The 22,361-nt window shown below is 34.7% G+C and overlaps 2 protein-coding genes and 1 pseudogene across 13 annotated transcripts in view; 2 read left to right on the forward strand and 1 right to left on the reverse strand.

Moving 5' to 3' along the window:
* The window catches only part of ANKS1B (ankyrin repeat and sterile alpha motif domain containing 1B), a 1,094,885-nt gene that overhangs the window by 71,603 nt on the left and 1,000,921 nt on the right, over positions 1-22,361 (forward strand). The gene's annotated exons all lie outside the window — the stretch shown is intronic.
* LOC132020503 (dolichyl-diphosphooligosaccharide--protein glycosyltransferase subunit 4-like) lies at positions 16,774-16,887 on the reverse strand. Its single transcript, XM_059404651.1, has one exon. It carries the CDS (start codon positions 16,885-16,887, stop codon positions 16,774-16,776), a length of 114 nt encoding a protein of 37 aa, XP_059260634.1.
* Positions 18,586-20,710, forward strand: LOC132020077 (large ribosomal subunit protein uL5-like; annotated as a pseudogene).

The raw sequence follows: 22,361 nt of genomic DNA on the forward strand, positions 1-22,361 counted from the left end.
CAGCATTTTTTCAATTGCTTTAATACTGTAATATGTCTTATTTTTCCTGTTTTACTGAAAAGAAATTGACACTCTTTGAGGAATAAGAAATTTGTCCAGTTATAAAACTCAAGGTTAGAGTGGTACTTGAAACCAGATCTGTCTGGAGTAGCATGCATCCTCCCTTCCTTACATATCAAATGATCTCTGAGAACTGCAGTAGTAGCTTATTTATGCCAGTACTATACTCTTTGAATTAAGGTTATGTTTAAGGTTGATGATGTCACAGATTTTTCTTGATATCAGCTATGTCTTTTTTAATTTGATAAAGATTACTATTTCATTAATATCAAGTGGAGAGTGTTTATAAATACACTGAATGAAAGAATAAAGACTCCAAAAGATTTTGACATCATTCAATGAAGAGCTAAACTTCAAAGGATAAATTTAGTAGGAGCAAGTGTTAGGTATTTTGTATAGGCCCCAGAAAACAACTGCACATACAGAATTGATGGTACATGGCTTGGCAACAGTTCTTATAGGAAGCTCCTGGGATTTGATCATGGTAAACTCAAATGGTAAAGTTTTATTAAGTAGTGGTGTGTGCTCTTTGGCTACATTAAAGAAACAATAGTTGCTGGAATTAGGGAGATGAAAAATTTCAGTTTATTTTATTCTGGTTAGACTGCATTTGAAATAGTTGATGTTGTTGAGACGGAGTTTAAGGAGGTATGTAGACATAATGAAATGAATTTAGGCTAGGAGATTCACAAAGGTGGGTAGTGTATCCTCCTTATGTTCCTGGAAAATAATTTATTAGCCAAGGTTCTCCAGAGAAACAAAACCAACAGAACCAATAGAATCCACAGAATGTATAAATCTGTACAGAAATTTATTTTAAGGAATTGATGATTGTGGGGGCTTGGTAAGTCTAAAATCTACAAGATAGACTGGCATGCTGGAAATTCAGGTAAGGGCTGCAGTTTGTCCAAAGTTGGTTTGCTGGCAGAATTCCCTCTTCTTCCTGGGAGGTCAGTTCTTTTCTATTAAGGGCTTCAACTGATTAGATGGGGCCCTATCACATTATGGAGGATAATCTGCTTTGTTCAAGGTCTATTGATTTAAATGCTAATTTCATGTAAAAAACACCTCCTCACAACAGCTAGAGTAACCTTTGACTGAATACCTGAGCACCATGACTTAGTTAACATATAATGTTAACCATCACAACAGATAATCCCTAAATATTTCTTGACTTAATTAATTAAATGTGAATGAAGGGTATGTAGGCAGTTGAAGGAGATGACTGTGACTAGCCAGGGAAGAGAAGACTCAGGGAAGAAAATAATAGCTATTTTTAAATATTTGTAGGGCTTGGAGATATTAGGAATAGAGAGGGCAAGAGATGAGTTCTGAGGCAGAAAACATGGGATAGATAGAAAATCAATGTACAAAAAAATTGAACCTCTCTTCCCATTCTTTTGTACACATTAACATCTAGGTAGTAGCTTTCTAGATAGGTGATCAATTTGTTCTTCTCTGAAAGAATTGAATGACTCTAAAATTAAAGGCTTCCATGTACTGGTGCCTGGAAGTCCTTCAATGCATAGTTGCCTCCCACTCCAGCCACCTGTAAGGAAAACCTTCTGTATCAACAATTCTTTCATACTCACAAAGCTCTTAATCAGGATTATAGTATTTCATTTTAAAAAATAGGGTGGACAAAGATAATTTATCTACCATTTAGACACGGTGTTAAGTGATTTACGTTTATTATTGGATTTAATTCTCACAACGGTCTAATGAGGTAAAGTATCAGTAACATAGCCTCCATTTCAGATGTGGAAACTGAAGCACAGGGTAAGAAAGTTGTCCCAAGTTACACAGTTTGTATGTGATTAAGCTAAGATTTGAGTCTGACAGATGGACAAGCAAGGAACATAGATTTGGGAGTTACATGGAAAAAACTGAAGATTATAATATGTCTGTTTTTGGGAAGATTGAGAATAAGACGTTTGTGATTTTATTTTATGGATTCCTTTCGCACATTGAGGTCCTTCATCCATTTTGAGTCTATTTTTGTGTGTGGTGTAAGGAAATGGTCCAATTTCATTTTTCTGCATGTGGCTGTCCAATTTTCCCAGCACCATTTATTGAAAAGGCTGTCTTTTTTCCATTGGACATTCTTTCCTGCTTTGTCGAAGATTAGTTGACCATAGAGTTGATGGTCTATTTCTGGGCTCTCTCTTCTGTTCCATTGATCTATGTGTCTGTTTTTGTGCCAGTACCATGCTGTCTTGATGATGGCAGCTTTGTAATAGAGCTTGAAGTCCGGAATTGTGATGCCACCAATGTTGGCTTTCTTTTTCAATATCCCTTTGGCTATTCGAGGTCTTTTCTGGTTCCATATAAATTTTAGCATTATTTGTTCCATTTCTTTGAAAAAGATGGATGGTACTTTGATAGGAATTGCATTAAATGTGTAGATTGCTTTAGGTAGCATAGACATTTTCACAATATTTATTCTTCCAATCCAGGAGCATGGAACATTTTTCCATTTCTTTGTGTCTTCCTCAATTTCTTTCATGAGTACTTTATAGTTTTCTGAGTATAGATTCTGTGTCTCTTTGGTTAGGTTTATTCCTAGGTATCTTATGGTTTTGGATGCAATTGTAAATGGGATTGACTCCTTAATATCTCTTTCTTCTGTCTTGCTGTTGGTGTAGAGAAATGCAACTGATTTCTGTGCATTGATTTTATATCCTGACACTTTACTGAATTCCTGTATAAGTTCTAGCAGTTTTGGAGTGGAGTCTTTTGGGTTTTCCACATATAGTATAAGATCTTCTGCGAAGAGTGATAATTTGACTTCTTCTTTGCCGATTTGGATGCCTTTAATTTCCTTTTGTTGTCTGATTGCTGAGGCTAGGACCTCTAGTACTATGTGAATAGCAGTGGTGATAATGGACATCATGGAAACAAATGATAATGAAAATACAACGGTTCAAAATCTGTGGGACACAACAAAGGCAGTCCTGAGAGGAAAATATATAGCGGTACAAGCCTTTCTCAAGAAACAAGAAAGGTCTCAGGTACACAACCTAACCCTACACCTAAAGGAGCTGGAGAAAGAACAAGAAAGAAACCCTAAGCCCAGCAGGAGAAGAGAAATCATAAAGATCAGAGCAGAAATCAATGAAATAGAAACCAAAAAAACAATAGAACAAATCAACGAAACTAGGAGCTGGTTCTTTGATTTTATTTTAAAATGTTAACTTTGGTTTGGTATACTTACCATTTTCCTAAAGAGGTAATTTCCAATATAAACAACAGTTTATAGAGAGAAGAGGCAAAATTTACTAAATATTTTGGTGATTTAATTTCTTTTTAGATTGGAGCTCTGATTCCCAATCTGGGATCTATGAATGCCAGGGGATACATAAAAACAGTATGAATCTTTTTAAAAATTGTTTTCAGTATTAAAGAAAGCCTAATGAAATTACATATTTACCTTTTCCTGAGGCTGTACTGATGAACTAAAAATATCAAAGTTCAAAATACCACATCCTTATTTTATCACTGTCATTTGTGCCAATAAAAATAGTTATCAGGTTGCTAGATGGACATTTCTGATTTTTGTTCTACATTGGTGATATTTTTCCCCCTCTCTCTATTTTTTTCTCCCCCTGATCTTCTTTTTAATTGGAGTATATCATACACGCAGAAAAGGACACTCAGTTAAGTGTACAACATAATGAATTAGTACAAAAAAACCCACATGCAATTAGCACCCAGAATAAGAAATAGAACATTACTAGCACTCAGAAATACCCCTTATGCTTTCTTCCAATTTATAGCACATATTTTTATTGAAAATATACCTAGGAATGGTATTACTAGGTTGTAGTAACTCTTTTTAGGAAAGGCTATACAAACTTTACACTTCTAGAAATCCATGAGTGCTCTCCTATCATTTGGTGTTGTTACTCTTTTTAACTTTAGCCATTTTAGAAAGTATATATCTTTTCTCATCTCTGGTTTGCCTTCTTACTTTATTAATATTGTGTTTGATGAGTAGAAATTATTAATTTTAACTAGTTCAGAGTATCAATATTTTTCTTTGTGGCTAGTCCTTTTTTTTTTTTAAGATTTTATTTATTTATTTGAGAGAGAGAGCAAGTAAGAGAGAGTGTGAGAGGGGAGAAGGTCAGAGGAAACAGCAGACTCCCCATGGAGCTGGGAGCCCAATTCAGGACTTGATCTTAGGACTCCAGGATCATGACCTGAGCTGAAAGCAGTGCTTAACCAACTGAGCCACCCAGGCGCCCCGTGGTTAGTGCTTTTTGTGTCCAATTTAAAACTTTTTACCTGCATCTAGTTCATGAGATATTTCTTTATGTTACCTACTAGAAGTTTTATTATTCTTTCACAGTTAGAGCTCTTATTTATTAGGAATTGAACTTTAGAAAGGATGTGGATATATGTTCGTTTTCATTCCCCATGTTGATGTTCAATTGAACCAGAACCACTTACTGAAAAAGATCATTCTTTTTCTATCACTCTCCAGTGACACTTGAAAAATACATATTTGGGTTTGTACTCTGTTCTGTTTGATTGGTCATGTATTTATCCCTGTGCCAATATTACACTGTTTTTCTTTTTCCAAATGTATTTTATTTTATTAAAAAAAATTTTTATCATGTATGTTAGTCACCACACAATACATCATTAATTTTTGATGTAGTGTTCCAAGATTCATTGTTTACATATAACACCAAATTCCAGTTAGTTAGCATATGGTGAACTGTTTGTTTCAGGTGTAAAAGTTTAGTGATTCAGCACTTATATAAATACTCAGTGCTCATCATAAGTCCCCTCCTTAATCCCTATCACCTATTTAACCCATCTCCCTCCAGTAACCTTCAGTTTGTTTTCTATAGTTAAGAGTTCTGTTTCTTCATTTGCTTCTTTTTTTCCTCCATGTGGCTTATATATACAATGGAATATCTCTCATTAATAAAAAAGAATGGAATCTTGTGATTTGCAATGACATGGATGGAGCTAGAAAGTATTATGTTAAGCAGTTTATTTTATTTTATTTTGTTACTGTTAATGATTTTATTTATTTATTTGACAGAGACAGAGCACAAACAGGGGAAGAGGCAGGCAGAGGGAGAGGGAGCAGTTGCCTAAGCTGGGAGCCTAATGTGGGGCTCAATCTGAGGACTCTAGGCTCATGACCTGAGCTGAAGGCAGAGGCTTAACTGACTGAACCACCCAGGCTCCACCTCCCCCTTTTAAAAAGATTTTATTTATTTGACAGAGAGAGAGAGAATCACACTATTTCAATTAGTTACCTAGATGTCTGATGGTGTACCTTTTCCCTTCTCTTCAAAACTTTTTACTATTTTAAGTTTAGAATTAGCTTGTCAGTTTCTACAAAACTATTGAGATTTTTATTGAAATTGCATTGACTCTATAGAATAGTATTGGGAAATTGACATATTATCAGTATTTACTCCATGAGGATGGTATATTTCTCCATTTATTCAGGTATCCTTACAAATTTTTTTCTAGCTTTATTAAGATATGATTGACAAAAATAGTGTATTTTTAGGTTGTACCTATGATTTTTTAAAGATGTATATGTGATGACAATATACATATACATAAATATTTAAAATAATGTTTTTTAGTATTCTCTGTAGATATTTTACTCCTCATTCATTTGTTTTGTTACTAATTATTTTATATTTTTGATATTATTAATAGTACCATTTAAAAACTTCTGTGTCTATATATTTTTTTGTTGCTGCTGATGGTGTATAAAGCCAATTGCTGGGACGCCTGGGTGGCTCAGTTGGTTGGACGACTGCCTTCGGCTCAGGTCATGATCCCGGAGTCCCGGGATCGAGTCCCACATCGGGCTCCCAGCTCATGGGGAGTCAGCTTCGCTCTCTGACCTTCTCCTCGCTCATGCTCTCTCTCACTGTCTCTCTCTCAAGTAAATAAATAAAATCTTTAAAAAAAAAATAAAGCCAATTGCTTTTTTATTTTGACCTCAAATCCAATGATCTTGCTATATTTCCTTATTAATTCTAGTAATTTATGTTTCTTTGGATTTTCTACATGATAGCAGCAGTTTTATTTCTTCCTTTTCATTGCTTATATCTTTTATTTCCTTTTCTTGCCTATTGCATTGGCTATGACTTCTAGTAAATTGTTGAAGAGCAGTGGTGTTAGTGGCATCTTTATTTGGTTTCCAGTCTCAAGAAGAAAGTTTTCATTGTTTCATAATTAAGTTCAATGATTGCTGTAGAGTTTAATTTTTATTTATTTTCAGAGTATAATGCATACATGAGGTATGTATATAATATTTGTATAGCACAATTCTTGTAAACTGAACACATTTGTGTCGTAAGCACTCAGATCAACAAATCAGCCCTCCTGGAGCTCTTCTCTTACTTATTTGCATTCACTATTCCCAAAGGATTACCACTCTCCTGACTTCTAAATGCCTTAAGTTTTTAAAATAGAAACTTTATAATCAGCCTAAGACAGTTCCATTTTATTGCAAGTTTGCTAGTTTAATTTTTTTTTTATCATGAATGGGTGTTGAATTTTATAGAAAGCCTTTCCTGCATCTTTTGAGATGATCATATAATTTTCCTTTCTCATGCTGTTCCAGTAGTAAATTACATTATGTTATAGAATAGACTGAACTTGATCATCCCTTTGATATTTGTAGGATTTGATTTCCTGATGCTTCATTTAGGAGTTTTACATTCATATTCCTGGGTAAGATTTGCCTTTGATTTTGCTTTCTTGAGATATCCTTATACAGTTTTGGTGTTGTCATCCTGGCATTCAAAAACATGTTCGGAAGTGTTTCCTATTTTTCTGTTCTTTCAAAGAGTTACGTGTACTACTGGAGTTATTTCTTTCTTAAGAATTTGGCAGAATAAAGAGATTTATGTCAAAAGTTGTCTCTAGGATGGGTTAGAATGGGGGAATATATGGAGATCTGTTGGCATTTATTCTAATTCCAATATAAGGTGACAATTGCTTTGACTAGGTTGGTGGCATGGGAAGAGAAAGGACAAATAATAGCAGTGTTGACCTTTTGATTCATACAGCATTTTATAGCTCATATATTGCTTTTATTTTGAGTTTTACAATGATGTTGGTAAGTAGAAGATTTAAAGAAAGGAGGAGTTGAAGAGAACTGTAAGCTTTGGCTTTTAAGTTACTGAGAGATTACTGGTGCCGCTGACTTAAGTAGTGATGTCAGGTTCCTTTTTTCCTCTCTTGTTGAAGAAGGACTATAGAACATATGTGTTTATTATCTTCTTCCTTGAACCACTCTGAATGAAAGAAGAAATATAAAAACAAAAAGTAAATCAGTGGTGATGCTGGAAATCAGGAAGAATGGCCTGAGAAAATCGTAATTCCCTTATCTATAAAATGATAGGCATAGATTAAGTGATTGCTATTTTTTTTTTTTTTTTGGATTTCTAAACTTCTGTTGATTATATAGGCTAACTTACAAATTCACATCTTCTTATAGTAATTTGTTTCATAGAAGAGATCTGTGAGAGCAAATACTAGAATCACAACTTTGGCAATTAATTTTTTGACAAATTGCTCTCTCTTTTTTTTAAGCAATTTACTCTTAACACAATACTACATTTTAAGGAAAAGACATTGGATTAAGGGGCAATGGTGTTGAAAATGTTAAGAAAAAAATTGACATTGGCAGAATGTCAGCCACATAAATGACTTTACTGCTTGGGACAGCAAATAAATAAACAAATCAATGTAGCTAATCTTAATGCAATAAATCTTGGCTCAAATATGAAGAAAATTGAGTAATAGGGAAATATGGCACAGAACAAAATTAATTCTGACAAAAGTGAGGAAAAGGGGGCGCCTGGGTGCCTCAGTGGGTTAAAGCCTCTGCCTTTGCCTCAGGTCATGATCCCAGGGTCCTGGGATTGAGCCCTGCATTGGGCTCTCTGCTCAGGGGGAAGCCTGCTTCCTCCTCTTTCTCTGCCTGCTCCTCTGCCTACTTGTGATCTCTCTCTCTCTCTCTGTGTCACATAAATAAATAAATAAAATCTTTTAAAAAAAAAAAGTGAAGAAAAAGTACATAAGTGGAAAAAAAAAAGCTGCTCTAAGTTCTAATGTTTGATAAACATATGCTTGTACTTCTGTAATAGGGCCATAGAAACTATCCTAGTAAAGGGTAGTTTCATCTAAAGTATTTGTATTTTTCAGTTGGGAAGACTAGGCACAAAGGTGGTTTCAATTCCACATCAGGGATTCTTAGGTTGCCAGCAGGGAAAACCAACTCTAGCTAAGGAAGCAGAAAAGGACTCTATTAGGAAGTTACTGGGTGGTTCACAGAATTAAAGAAAGGGCTCAAGACCAGGTTTGGAGTAGCATTAGGTGTCAGGAAAACAATATGGAGGTTCCTCATTTTTAAAAACAGAGCTATCCTATGACCCAGAAATTGCACTACTGGGTATTTACCCCAGAGATACAGATTTAGTGAAAAGAAAGGGCACATGCACCCAATGTTCCTAACAGCAATGACCAAATTAGCCAAACTGTGAAAGGAACCGAGATGTCCTCCAACAGATAATGGATAAAGAAGATATGGTTCATATATATACAGTGGAATATTACTCAACCATCAGAAAGGGTGAATATATATCATTTAAATCAACTTGGATGGAACTGGAGGGTATTATGCTAAGTGAAACGAGTCAAACAGAGAAAAACAATTATCCTATGATTTTACTTATATGTGAAACATAAGGAATGTGTAGAGTACAATAGAGGAAAGGAGGGAAAACTGAAGGGGAAGAAATCAGGGAGACAAACCATTTGATACTCTTGATTCTGGGAAATAAACTGAGGGTTGCAAAAAGGGAGGTGGATGGGGGATTGAGGTAACTGGGCAACAGCCATTAAAGAGGGCATGTGATGTGATGTGATGAATCATTGGACATTATATCAAAAACTAATGATCTAGTATATGTTGGCTAATAGAATTTAATTAAAACAAAATAAACAGTAGGGTTTTCTCATCCTGTCAGAGCTCCAGTTCTGCGACATGATCTTTCCATCCTTAAGCCGTTCTACTTTAGATCTAAATTTTGGAGGCCATCTCCTTAGTAGAGCTTCGATTATTAGTCATCCCTGTTTAAGAGGAAGGCAGGGAATATTGATTTCTGGTCCCAACAAGAATGAATACAATAGAGAAGAGGGAGTGCTCTGAAATGAAATGGAGTGTTGTTACCAAAAGAAGGAAGAAATGAATTACAGGCATCCAGCTCCCCACAAATATTTACTGTGTAGTCCAGGTTGAGGCATAGGTCTAAGTAAAAGGACTCCTAATTTAGATGGAATAAATACCAAAAAACTTAACAAAACCCCAAACCTCCTTTTTTGGATGGCTATTAAGCTAGGTTCTGCCTGCCTAATTTTCTAGCTTCTATTAAGTAGGTGATTCATAAGTTTGCTTTATGTCAAGTCCCTTTCCCTCAGCTTCTTACTTTCCTTTAGAACTATAGTTACATGTAAACAAATTTCCAAAACCTGTGACTTGTAGCTCTCACTCGGCTGCTAAGCATTCACAGCTGCCAGGATCCCCCAACTACTCTTTTCCACACTGTCTAGGAGGTCTTGGCACTGACCATTTCTGGAACTAAGACCAAGACTGCAAGACTTCTTCAAACACTTTATAAATAACCCAGTTTTAAATCTGAGGTCATTTTCCATATACTGACTTGAATAAAGGGCAGTTAGGAGTCTAGGAGGCCAGTCTATAAAGTTTGCTAAAATATCACTGGAGTGGAATAGAAGCATAGCACTAGTTAGCTCAGTTTTCTGTAATGTGACAAAATCTAAATTGTCCCCTCTCACACTCAATTAGATAGTATCTTGGAGTATAAAAATTATTACAGTTGGGCATGTAATACTTCCATGAGCTAAGCTTTGAATCTTATTTAAAGAATATAGGTTTGAAAAGGAAACCAAATTAAGACAGTCATATATGTATATGGTTCTGTTAGTTTCTCACACTAATTTCTCATTAACACTGATGTTGCTTGCCTTAAATTATCTGGGGATGCAGTGTGATGGTGTGGGAGAGTGGAAAGATTACTAGGCAAAGGGTCAAGAGGTGTAAGCTGTGGGCTCAGCCTTAGTTAGCTCTACAAATTCCAAATTTAGAAGAGAAGAGGAAATCTATAGTTGCTCTCTGTAGTAGCTTAGGATCTAGGCAGGTTAGAGCTAACTTATTAGTGTTTTGAGTGCATTCTGTTTTGGGAAGTAATGATGGTATCTAAGGATGGAGACTTTGCTATATGCAAGACACTGTCTTGACTTTTAAAATATATCATATAAATCACCTGGCAACTCTCCAAGATAGATGATGTTATTCTCATTTCACAGATTAGGAAGCTGTCCACGGCTTAAGAGCTTGCCCAAAGTCACATGGCCAGTATGCAAAATCTAAATTGGAACCCAGTTCTATCCAACTCCAAAGCCCATGCTCCTTCTTTCTTTAAGAATTTTAGAATTGTATAAGATCTGTTATCCATTTTTGTATGCTGCTTCCTCCTTAGCATCTATCAGAGAGTAAGCTAGGAGGGAAGATTAGTGAATGTGAACAAAGGCACAAGATATGAATGCTCAGGTATATTCCACTTAATAATAAATAGTTCAGTGGTTTGAACAAGGAGTATGTGAGGGACAGTGTGATATCATTTTGAAAGTTAGGTTGAGGTGGAATCATGAAATCCTTGGTTATTAGGTCAAAGGATTATTAATATTTTCAACAGTCATTGGGAAATGCAATTTTTACCCAAATGGAAAAAATTAAGGGATAGAACTATTTTTTCCCCCCTAGCATTAGGAAAAAAAATAGTTCAGGTTTGGGGGATGTTGAAATAAAAGTTTTAAGGAGCTCATTGGCAGGGCCTGGAAATACCTGCTTGAGCTTTGGAGAGGGATCAAGGATTGATTAAATTTGAGAGGCACCCACATAGAAGAGCAGCAAAAAGAAAAAAAAAAATCACTATCTGGATGTTAGTCTATATAGGAATGAATGAAAAAATGGTACAACCCACATGGAAATATTAGTTCCTAACAAGGTTTGCCTTTCCATTCCTTGTGACATCTGAGTGTAGGGATGGAGAATTCTGTAACATACTACTCTTTCCATCTGGTCTAGGAATACTGGGTGAGCTCTCTAAACTAAGAGAGATAAATCCAGCTTTTCTTGTGTCGTCTTTTCCACCTTTACATTTTCTCTTTTTCACTCCCTTTCTCTCCTACAGGATTCTATTTCTCCACACTTACTGCTGCAGTAAAACTGTTTGGTGGCATGGTATAAAAAAAAATAGAATGGACTGTAGCACTTGGATGTTGAGTGGGAAGGTGAAAAAGTGCATGAGGTTAATTTCTTATTCTGTATTGAAGATCAAGGATATCCCTAAACTTGAATATCCCTAAACTTTATATCTTTGATAGCTGAATAGCATTCATAGTATTTAGCTACGTTAAGCAAGACATTATGGACAAGCTAGACTACTTAGCATTATGGAAAATATGAGACAATCTTTAGAGCCCTTGTTCAGGTGACTGTTAGATAAAAATAAAAATATTTTGTAGCATATGAACTGGGTTCATTAGCTATCTTAAGTCTACCTTTGTCCTTTTTCTTACTGTTGTTATTATATAAATAACACAGATGTTTTGCTTTATATCTACTGTAGGAAACAGTCTAATGCTGATTTTAACTATGGAGAGCCTCTCATGTTTTTCCACTCTGAAAAACACTTTGTGCTTTTTTTTAAATATCCTTTTACAAATACAATCCTGAACTGCTTTGTTTCCTTTTTTTATGCATAAGAACATGCTCATTGGAAGCATATTGTGTGTGACCATTGTCCCTTGTTCAATTTTGTGCACTGATGGTGAGCAGAAAATCTTTTTAGCTTCCTTCTTTGGAAAAATGATTTCTACAACACCACTCCAAAAATTCAGTGTTAACAGTAAAATTACTTCTAGAGCTATTACAATGAAGAATAAGAGAAAAACCCATGTTAAAAATGAATAATGCATTTATTTTAATCTTTGGCTTCTCTCCTCCACCAGCTTCTTATTTGGCTACAAAAAGGATTCAGTTAAATTCCCCAAAAGTGTTAATTTTTTTTTTTTTCTGGAGCTGTTCCAGTAACATGTCAAAGGAATTTTGAAAACGAACACTCACTTATATATAACGGCTTTGGAATACATAATAGGATATATATGCTTTTAAAATGATCAGGAGTAGAGCATGAAGAATATAAAAAAGAAGGTGTAAGCTCCTTTATTGTTGTTAATGATTAAACCAAAATTGTTTGTATGTGAACAGATTTAATTGTTTACAAAATCTGCATAACACTGTGGTTAACAGAATGAGATGATGGAGAGGGAGAAATACGAGATTTTATCCTGATTATGATTCATAGGTGTTCATATAATAAATTGCTTTTCCTAAATATAATCTGAAAGAAAAATAGCAATGAAAGCAATTAGGTACTTATAGACAACTAAAAATAGTTCTATTGATTCTGTATTATTAATTATAGGTTAATCTGAATCAGGAGGGTAATAAGACTTAGAAAACGAATAAGGTGTCCTTAGATTCTTGAGAAGGGTCAGTGACAGGGTAACTAGACACCTCTTTTTAAAGAAATTGCTCTTCTTAACGATTTGACTTGTTCTACTAAGGATTTTTTTAAATATTGATTTTCTTCCTTTATTTTAAGTGATTATGTGAAATATGAAGAGATCAATATCATCATTCTCTAAAATATTATTTGTTATTTTGCAATTTATAACAATATATCTGTTTCCACTTTCTCTTACAAATTTTTCTCTACACTGGTCAAATATGAATAGATCTTTGACAATGCATAGAGTTGTTTTGTTTATGGAATGTGCCTAATGATTGTGGTAGTCTGATTGTTCTATTAACCCCAGTTTCACACACTTTGGAAACCATTCTCCATGTGTCCTCCAGGGAGCTCTTTCTTTAACATATATATTTGATCATATTAGTAGACTACTTAAGATTCTTAAGAGACTTTCATGACCCCAGCCTTTGCACAGTCCTCCCTCTACTCTACCTGGAATATATTTTCTTTTCTTTCTTCCTTTTTTTTTTTTTTTTTTTAAATGAAGCCTTCTCCAGACTTTTACAGGCTGATATATCCTGGTATTTTTGGCCTTTGTGTCTTCATTGTAGACTTTCATTATAACACATGTAACACTCTTTTTTTTTTTCAATATCCATGTTTGTGTTTCTCTTCTAAACTCAGAACTCCAAAGAGGATGGGAGTCCAAGTAGTGTTTTCAGATTCCCAGTAAACATTAATCTTTGGGATTCAGGAACAAGAAATCATAATTCCTAGAAATTCTTAGGAATTCCTGGAAGCATAAGTTGTTCTTAAAGTACTTACAGCAGTCTTTATATGCTATATTCATTATTATGAATATCTAAAATTCATATACTATATGAATAGTATATTCATATACTATGAATATGAAATACTAAGCTTAGTAGTATTTATAAAGAAGTGTAGCTTCCACTGAATATTTTTAAACACTAGAAAACACCAGTGAATAGTTAGTGGGTTTTTCAAATTATATAATATGCAGACTTCCTAGTAAAGCTTAATAGACAATACAGAATCACATGGCAAATTGCTTATGTAAGGACTTATTTTGCTTCTAAAACTTGTTATTTCTTGAAATTCTACTCATAGGATTTATATGACGTATCTTATGGATATAAATATGTTAATATTTATTTTGTTTTCAGGAGTGATTCACTCTTAGCCCAAGTAGGGCCATGAACACACATTTAACTTGACAACAGCTACAAACAAGATTGACCAATGAAATTGTGACCCTCTTTCTTCTATTTTTGCCTGCCCTGGTTCCTAGAAATGTTGATCTTAACCTTCTACTCCTTGTGTTGTGTCAGCACTTACTGTTCTGGTTGCCAGCTTGACATCTGTGTGTTCTTTTAACCAGTAATGTCTCCATGTTGTTAAGCTTTAATTCTCACAGCAGAATTATAATACATTTTTTAGTTCTGATTTTCCTTATTTGTAGACTGCTTTTTCTTTTTGAGGGGAGATTTACAATTCAAAAAATTATCAGTTTTTCTGAGAAATGCTGGAAACATTCTTTTTTTAAAATTATTTATTTATTTATTTGACAGACAGAGATAACAAGTAGGCAGAGAGACAGGCAGAGAGAGAAGGGGAAGCAGGCTCCCTGCTGAGCTGAGAGCCTGATGCAGGGCTCTATCCCAGGACCCTGGTATCATGACCTGAGCCGAAGGCAGAGTCTTTAACCCTCTGAGCCACCCAGGCACCCCTGGAAACTAATTCTTATATGGAAACAGTCTTCAATGCCTTGTGTATCAGACATTCAATGAAATATTTTGAGATATTTCCTAAGTGAATGTTCCTTTTTAGTCCTAAAGCATGTAAGATAGTATCTGGTGCTTAGAGATACTTAAGATACCTAAATAGATGCATCTGTGGCCTTTTTGAATCAGTGTCATGATAAAGTAGGGCATCAGAGTAGATTTTGTATTGACACCAGAAGTGCCAGGTTAGCTTACAATATTTTGGCAGTTTGGGAACAGGTATCCTTTATTTAGCTAAAATCTATGCAAAAACTGTTAAGATGGATAAAACTCACCAGAAACTCCCTGTTATATGCTTCTGTAGCACTATATAGCTATCTTTTATATTTTATAGTATTTCTATCTATGGCCACTAATTAATGACTTGTCTGATTATTGGTTGATACTTGTATTCTTGACTAGACTAGGTTTCCTGAGTGCAGGGATTATTTCCCTTATATTCGTAAGTGTGATCCTAGAAGGTGCTAGTTAACCACAGTACATGCATGGAATAAGCATTTTATTAAGTATTTATTATATGCATAAGTGAATGAAGGAAATAGCAATCTGAATGAAGCAGAGTAGTCTCAGAATGTGGGACTGAGAGGTTCTGAAGAACAATTTGAAAACCACTACTATATTCTTTGACACAGGCTGCATAATTATGTCACATGGTCTTGCAAAAGGTTTTCTGTATGTAAGATTGGTAGTGAAATATTATTACTCTAACTGTATGCCTTTTACCCCATTTTAGTAACATCTTTCATTATAAGAGATAGTGCATTATTAGTATTGTCATTGTTCCTATTATTTACTAACTTGTGACCTCTTTAGAAAGAGTGTTCTACCCCTCTCAAATTACTAAGTATTTTTGCCCAAATCACTCCCAAGGGTATTATAATATAAATGATCTATATTCTAAAGATTAAAAAAAATCTTTATTTAGATATTTAGTATCTCCTTCTTGATTAGTATAACTAGATTTGTGAAACGGAATAGACGGTATAGTAATACTTAGGTTGTTTTTACTTACGTCCTGATTTCATCTTGGTGATCATGTTTGGAGTAGGATGAGGGTGGAAAACTCAATTTGGAAAATTTGAACTGGAAGGGTTTGGAGATTGGGGTATGTGGTGGAAGAGGCATCTAATCTTCTGAATAGGTATTTTAGATAAGAATTTTCTGAAATTGTTAAGACTTTCCTCAACTTGTTTTTATTCTTTTTAACATAAAAGACCATCTGTATTCTGATGATTTCTAGGTTTCAAATGGTAAGGATAAAAAAGTATAAAAGTTTATTCTACACAGAACTAGTTTCTGGAGCTGGAAAATACGGAGGTTGGAGAGCAGCTACTCAGAATATTTGGTTGTTGTCCTGGAAAACTAAAATTTATGCTTAGAGTGAAAATGTAGATGTCTTAGTACAGATTTTTATGGAAAGTCAAACAAAAGGGGCTGGAAAGGAAGAGCATTTTATTGAATCTCTTGTATTCTTTAATTTTCAAAATACTAATTCTTGGATTTTTATCAGGTATATTTTATTTTATTTATTTGTGGGGAATTTGGACTAATGTTTATATTTGTGGCTGATTTAGAGTATATTGAACTAGCTAAGAAATTTTCCCCATATGTATTTACCAAAAACAAAGAGAGCTATCAATTTTGAACTCGACATTAACACAATCTTCACTGAAAAAGAGCAATCAAGCAAATTTAATCTATTCATACAAAATTAACTCTTTTCCTTGAATCACTTAATGTAATTGTGGTATTTCTGGTTGAGATTGTAAAATGCTTTCAACTATTTTGTGGGGATTAAAAAGGAAGACAGAAAAAACTATTCTATATTTATAAAAACCTAACATTATTGATATGTTTTGTGTATTGAAAATTGAGTTAGATGATAGAGAATTTGGTTTACTTTGAAGCTGCACATTTAAAATAAAGACTACAGCGAGAAGATGGGACTTTCAAGTTACTAAGGACTTAGGATAAATATTAGAGAAAAGAAAGAGTTCATAAAAATAATAACTCCAATGAATGGGCTCTTTTTAAAAAATCTATATTTTTATACAGGGGGGAGGAAATAGAAAAGAATAGGGCCCAATGCTGGGCCCTATTCAGTGACAGCTTCTTGTTCCATAGGGTTAAGGAAGACTTTGAGGAAATAAAAATTGTTTGAAAAAAAAAAAACATAGGTATAGTTGCTTTGTATGTTGTAATGGGTAGAGTGATGAAGGGAAATGTGAAGGCCCCTCACACTCTACATTTTGCCTCAGACTAAGTTCTAGAACTCTGGAGTAAAAAAAGTGCTACTTTCATTCCTGCTTTTTGGGGTTGTTGATAGAAACGAAGTGATAGAGAATGACAAGCAGGAAGGGTGACATGTTCAGCATGTTGGTAAAGATGGTGAGATGCACGTCTGTGATCATGTTCTGATGCAGTGTGTGCACTAGCTCCAATGAATGGACATTTTTGAAAAATAAAACAATTATTAAAAATACGATTAAAATAGTTGTTTCAGAAGGCAGAAAAAAACACAAAGAGAGAAATTATACTGTATAGGATTCTACCTTACTTTGCTACCTGAGCACCTTTCAGACATGGATATCTCTCACTGGAGTAGATTTCTAACATTTCTGATTTTGTGCTCCCATGCTATATCACTTTCTGGTAACTGGCTTAGGGAGGCTCCTCCCCAGCTTTATCTTCAGGTATATATATCCCTTCAGATTCACTTCTCTGCATCTCTTGTCTTGGAGAAAGTGGTTGCTGTTCTACTTGTAGAATTCCAGCAGATCTTTTCTTATATCTCAGGTTGAATTCATAGGTGTTCAGAATGTTTTGATAGATATCTAGCTAAATTCAAGAGAGCAGATGAAATGAGGTTGCCTACTCTTCCACCATCCTGCTTCCTTCTCTAAAACCTGTACTCTTTATAAAATACTGGTGAAAGAAGTTGAAGACAATACAATGAAATGGAAAGGTATCCCATACTCATGGATTAGGAGAATAAATATTGTTAAAATGTTTATACCACCCAAAGCAATCTACACATTAAACGTAATCCCTAGTAAAATACCAACAGCATTTTTCACAGAACTAGAACAAACAATCCTAAAATGTTCATGGAACTGGAAAAGACCTCAAATAGCCAAAGCAGTTGAAAAAAGAAGATGAGAACTTGGGGAATCACAATCCCAGATTTCAAGATAAATTATAAAGTTGTAGTAATCAGAACAGTATGGTATACTGTCACAACAATAGACTTATAGATTAATAGGACAGAATAGAAAATGTAGTAATCAAAACAGGATGATACTGGCACAAAAATAGATACATAGGATCATTAGAAAAAAATAAGAAACCCAGAAATCATGATTACATCTTCAATTAATCTTCAACAAACAAGGCAAAATATGCAGTGGGAAAAAGATATTCTCTTCAACAAATGGTTTTGAGAAAACTGGATAGCTACATTCAAAAAAATGAAATTGGATCACTTTCTTAATCCATACACAAAAAATAAACTCCAAATAAATTAAAGATCTGAAAGAACTGAAACCATAAAAATTGTAGAATACAGTGCAAGCGTTAATGTCTCTGACATTGACCATAGCAACACCCTTCTAGATAGGTTTCCGGAGGCAGAGGAAACAAAAGCAAAAATAAGCTGTTGGGACCATATCAACATAAAAGCTTCTGTACAACAAAGGAAACAATAGAGCTAAAGACAACTACGGAATGGGAAAAGATATGCAAATAATTTATCCAATGAAGGACTGGTAGCTCTAATGTGTAAAGAACTGCTACAACTCAACACCAAAAAATCCCCCAAAAGTCCAATTAATAAATGGGCAGAATACTTGAACAGACATTTCTCCAAAGAAGACATCCCGATGACCAGCAGACACATGAAAGGATGCTTAACATTACTCATCATTAAAAAAATGCAAATCAAAACTGCAATGACAAGGCACCTCACACATGTAAGAATAGCTAAAATCAACACAAGAAAGGAATATTTAAGAGGATATGGAGAAAAAGGATTCCATGTGCTCTGTTGGTAGAAATAATGAACCTGTGTAGCCTTGTGGAAAACAGTATGGAAGTTCCTCAAAAAATTGAAAATGGAAGTATTATATGATCTGGTAAGTCCACTACTGGATATTTACCAAAGCATGCAAAAACACTAATTTGAAAAGAAATATGCACCACTGTGTTTATTTTAGCATTATGTACAATAGCCAAGTTATGGAGGTAGTGCAGATGACAATGGATAGATGAATGGATGGATAATGGCTGTAAAAGATATCAACCATATATCATAAAATCTTATTGAGTCTTCAAGAAACCACAGTTAAAATAAAACCAGTAAGCATAAATCATTGTTGATAATATGGTTGTCAGATACAAAAATTGCTGTCACAAAAAAAATGAGGTCACATTTTTAAGAAATGTTTCTGTAATGTCATGAAGAGGAAATAATGATGTGTCATTAAAATTCCACATTATTCATTTTGATTTTATCTTTGTGTACAGTGTAAGAGAATGGTCGAGTTTCATTCTTATACATATAGCTGTCCAATTTTCCCAGCACCATTTATTGAAGAGACTGTCTTTTTTTCCACTGTGTATTTTTTCCTGCTTTGTCGAAGACTATTTGACCGTAGAGTTGAGGGTCCATATCTGGACTCTCTACTCTGTTCCACTGGTCTATGTGTCGGTTTTTATGCCAGTACCATGCCCTCTTGGTGATCACAGCTTTGTTGTAAAGCTTGAAATCAGGTAACGTGATTCCACCAGCTTCATTTTTGTTTTTCAACATTTCCTTAGCAATTCGGGGTCTCTTCTGATTCCATACAAATTTTAGGATTATTTGCTCCAGTTCTTTGAAAAATACCAGTAGAATTTTGATCAGAATGGCATTAAAAGTATAGATTGCTCTAGGCAGTATAGACATTTTAACAATGTTTATTCTTCCAATCCAAGAGCATGGAATAGTCTTCCATCTTTTTGTGTCTTCTCCAATTTCTTAAATGAGTGTTCTGTAGTTCCTCAAGTACAGATCCTTTACCTCTTTGGTTAGGTTTATTCCCAGGTATCTTATGGCTCTTGGTGCTATAGTAAATGGAATCGATTCTCTAATTTCCCTTTCTGTATTTTCATTGTTAGTGTATAAGAAAGCCACTGATTTCTGTACATTGACTTTGTATCCTGCCACATTACTGAATTGCTGTATGAGTTCTAGTAGTTTGGGGGTGGAGTCTTTTGGGTTTTCCATATAAAGAATCATGTCATCTGCGAAGAGAGAGAGTTTGACTTCTTCATTGCCAATTTGGATACCTTTTATTTCTCTTTGTTGTCTGACTGCTGTTGCTAGGACTTCTAATACTACCTGCTCTTGGGACTCATCCTAGGACCCTGAGCCAAAGGCAGATGCTTACCTGACTAAGCTACCAGTGCCCCAAAGAATATTTGATTACAGTTCAATCACAGATTTTGTCGTTCTGTTCTCCATCATGGACAAGATCAAGGTGAAAAGGAGATCCCCATTCAGGAACTTCACATCCCCAGGCACTGCCTCAACATCTGTGTGGGGGAGAGTGGAGACAGACTGAGTGAGGCAGCCGAAGTGCTGGAGCAGCTCACAGGCCAGACCCCTGTGTTCTCCAAAGCTAAATACACTCTTTGTTTTTTTGGCATCAGGAGAAATGAAAAAAATTGCTGTGCACTGCACAGTCCATGGGGCCAAGGCAGAAGAAATCCTAGAGAAAAGTTTAAAGGTATAGGAGAATGAGTTAAGGAAAAATAACTTCTTGGGGTGCCTTGGTGGCTAAGCTTCTAACTCTTGATTTTAACTCTGGTCATGATCTCAGAATCATGAGATCAAGCACCCTATTGGGTGCTTGAAATTCTCTCTCTCCCTCTGCCCCCCCAACGCCAGCTCATGCATCCGTTTTCACTCTCTTTCTCTCTAAAATAAATAAATAAAATATTTATTTAAAAAAAATAACTTCTTTGATATTGGAAACTTGGTTTTGAGGTCCAGGAACACATTGATCTGGGGATCAAATATGACTCAGTCATCGGTATCTATAGCCTGGATTTCCATGTGGTACTACTCTGAGCAGGCTAGTTTTCAGCATCACAGATAACGAGCACAGGACAGTCTGTGTTGGGGCCAAACACAGAATCAGCAAAGAGGAGGTCACATGCTGGTTTTATGATGGGATTATCTTTCCTGGCAAATAAATTCCTGTGTGTATCCAAAAGGCCAATAAAAATTTTTCAGTGAAATGTAAATAAAAAAGAAAATAAAAAGTTTGATCACAGTGATAGTACTGTGTATGGCCACATTTCTCAGATTACATGATGAAGTAGAGACAAGGTAGGATTATGGATGGTATGAATTATGTCATTAGAAAGTTTAAAAAATATACATCCCACCTTTAAGAACAGAGAATATACATTTAGTGCTCATGTAACATAAGAAAACCATATACTAGTTTCCAGAGGACATCTAAAGGAATTTGAAGTTGAATAATTATACCCTCTGACTATAATGTGGTAAAACTAGAAGTATATTTTTAAAAGACAACAAATCTAAGCATTTGTAAATTTAAAAGCAAACATTAATTTTCAGGGTACAAAGGAAATAAAAACTGAATTTTATAAACTCCATGTATAATAATTGAAATGAAATATGAATTGTCAAAACCTAAGTGATCTGGACAAAATTCTACTCAGTAGAAATGTCATAGCCTGTAATGATTTTATTTTTAAATAGGAAAGAATAAAATAAGCATTCAACTAAAGAAAATGATATAATAGGGGCATCTGGGTGGCTCAGTGGGTTAAGCCTCTGCCTTCCGCTCAGGTCATGATCTCAGGGTCCTGGGATCGAGCCCCACATTGGGCTCTCTGCTCAGCGGGGAGCCTGCTTCCCCCTCTCTTTCTGCCTGCCTCCCTGCCTACTTGTGATCTTTCTCCCTGTTAAATAAATGAATAAAATCTTTAAAAAATGATATAATAAAAAGTTGTATGTTGAATTGTTTTAGTTAAGAACAGAAAATAGTAAATTGGGGTGCCTGGATGGCTCAGTCAGTTAAGTGTCTGACTCTTGATTTCAGCTCAGGTCATGATCTCAGGGTTGTGCAATCAAGGCCCACATCAGACTTCGTGTTGGGCATGGAGCCTGCATTTTCCCTCCCTCTCTCTCTCTTAAACAAACAAAAAACAAAATACAAAGAAAACCCCAGAAAGTAGTAAATTATTAAGTAAACAAACAAGTTGTGAATAAATGACTCATTTGGTAGATGTTTGATAAAAATAATGCTAACTATATCTTTGGATATGACAATAAAATAGACCCATCTAGGCAAACTTGAAGAAAAAAAATAATACAGAACATTAGGAATGAAAATGGTGATAGCATTGCGAGTACAGAAGATAATAGATATAAAAATATATCTAGTTTTTAATCAATAAATTAGAAAACAAATGGAAATAATTGACTTCCTAGAAAAATATCAGTTACAGATTGATGCATGTCTTAGGTGACTGTACTGATAAATCAATAACCATAAACACACTGGAAATTTTCAGACTGTACTCCACAGAAGTGCTAGTTGTAGGTAATTTTACATGTTATTTCAAATTTTCAAGTGATAATTTGATTTCTAGATTAGTTGATTTATTCTGGAGGTTAGAAAAAGACAGAAAACTCTTCAGTTTACTTATTCTGATACCAAAACTGAAATGAAAGAGGTAAGAAAACTGGAGACCAATTTTACATATGAATAAGGATGCATAATCCTAAATTATAAATAGCAGTCTAGGATTATATTTAAAAATATATTCCATGGGAAGATAAACTTAATTCCAGGAGCATAAAGATGATTCT

Source organism: Mustela nigripes, chromosome 6, assembly GCF_022355385.1.
Source record: "Mustela nigripes isolate SB6536 chromosome 6, MUSNIG.SB6536, whole genome shotgun sequence".
Lineage (NCBI taxonomy): Eukaryota > Metazoa > Chordata > Mammalia > Carnivora > Mustelidae > Mustela > Mustela nigripes.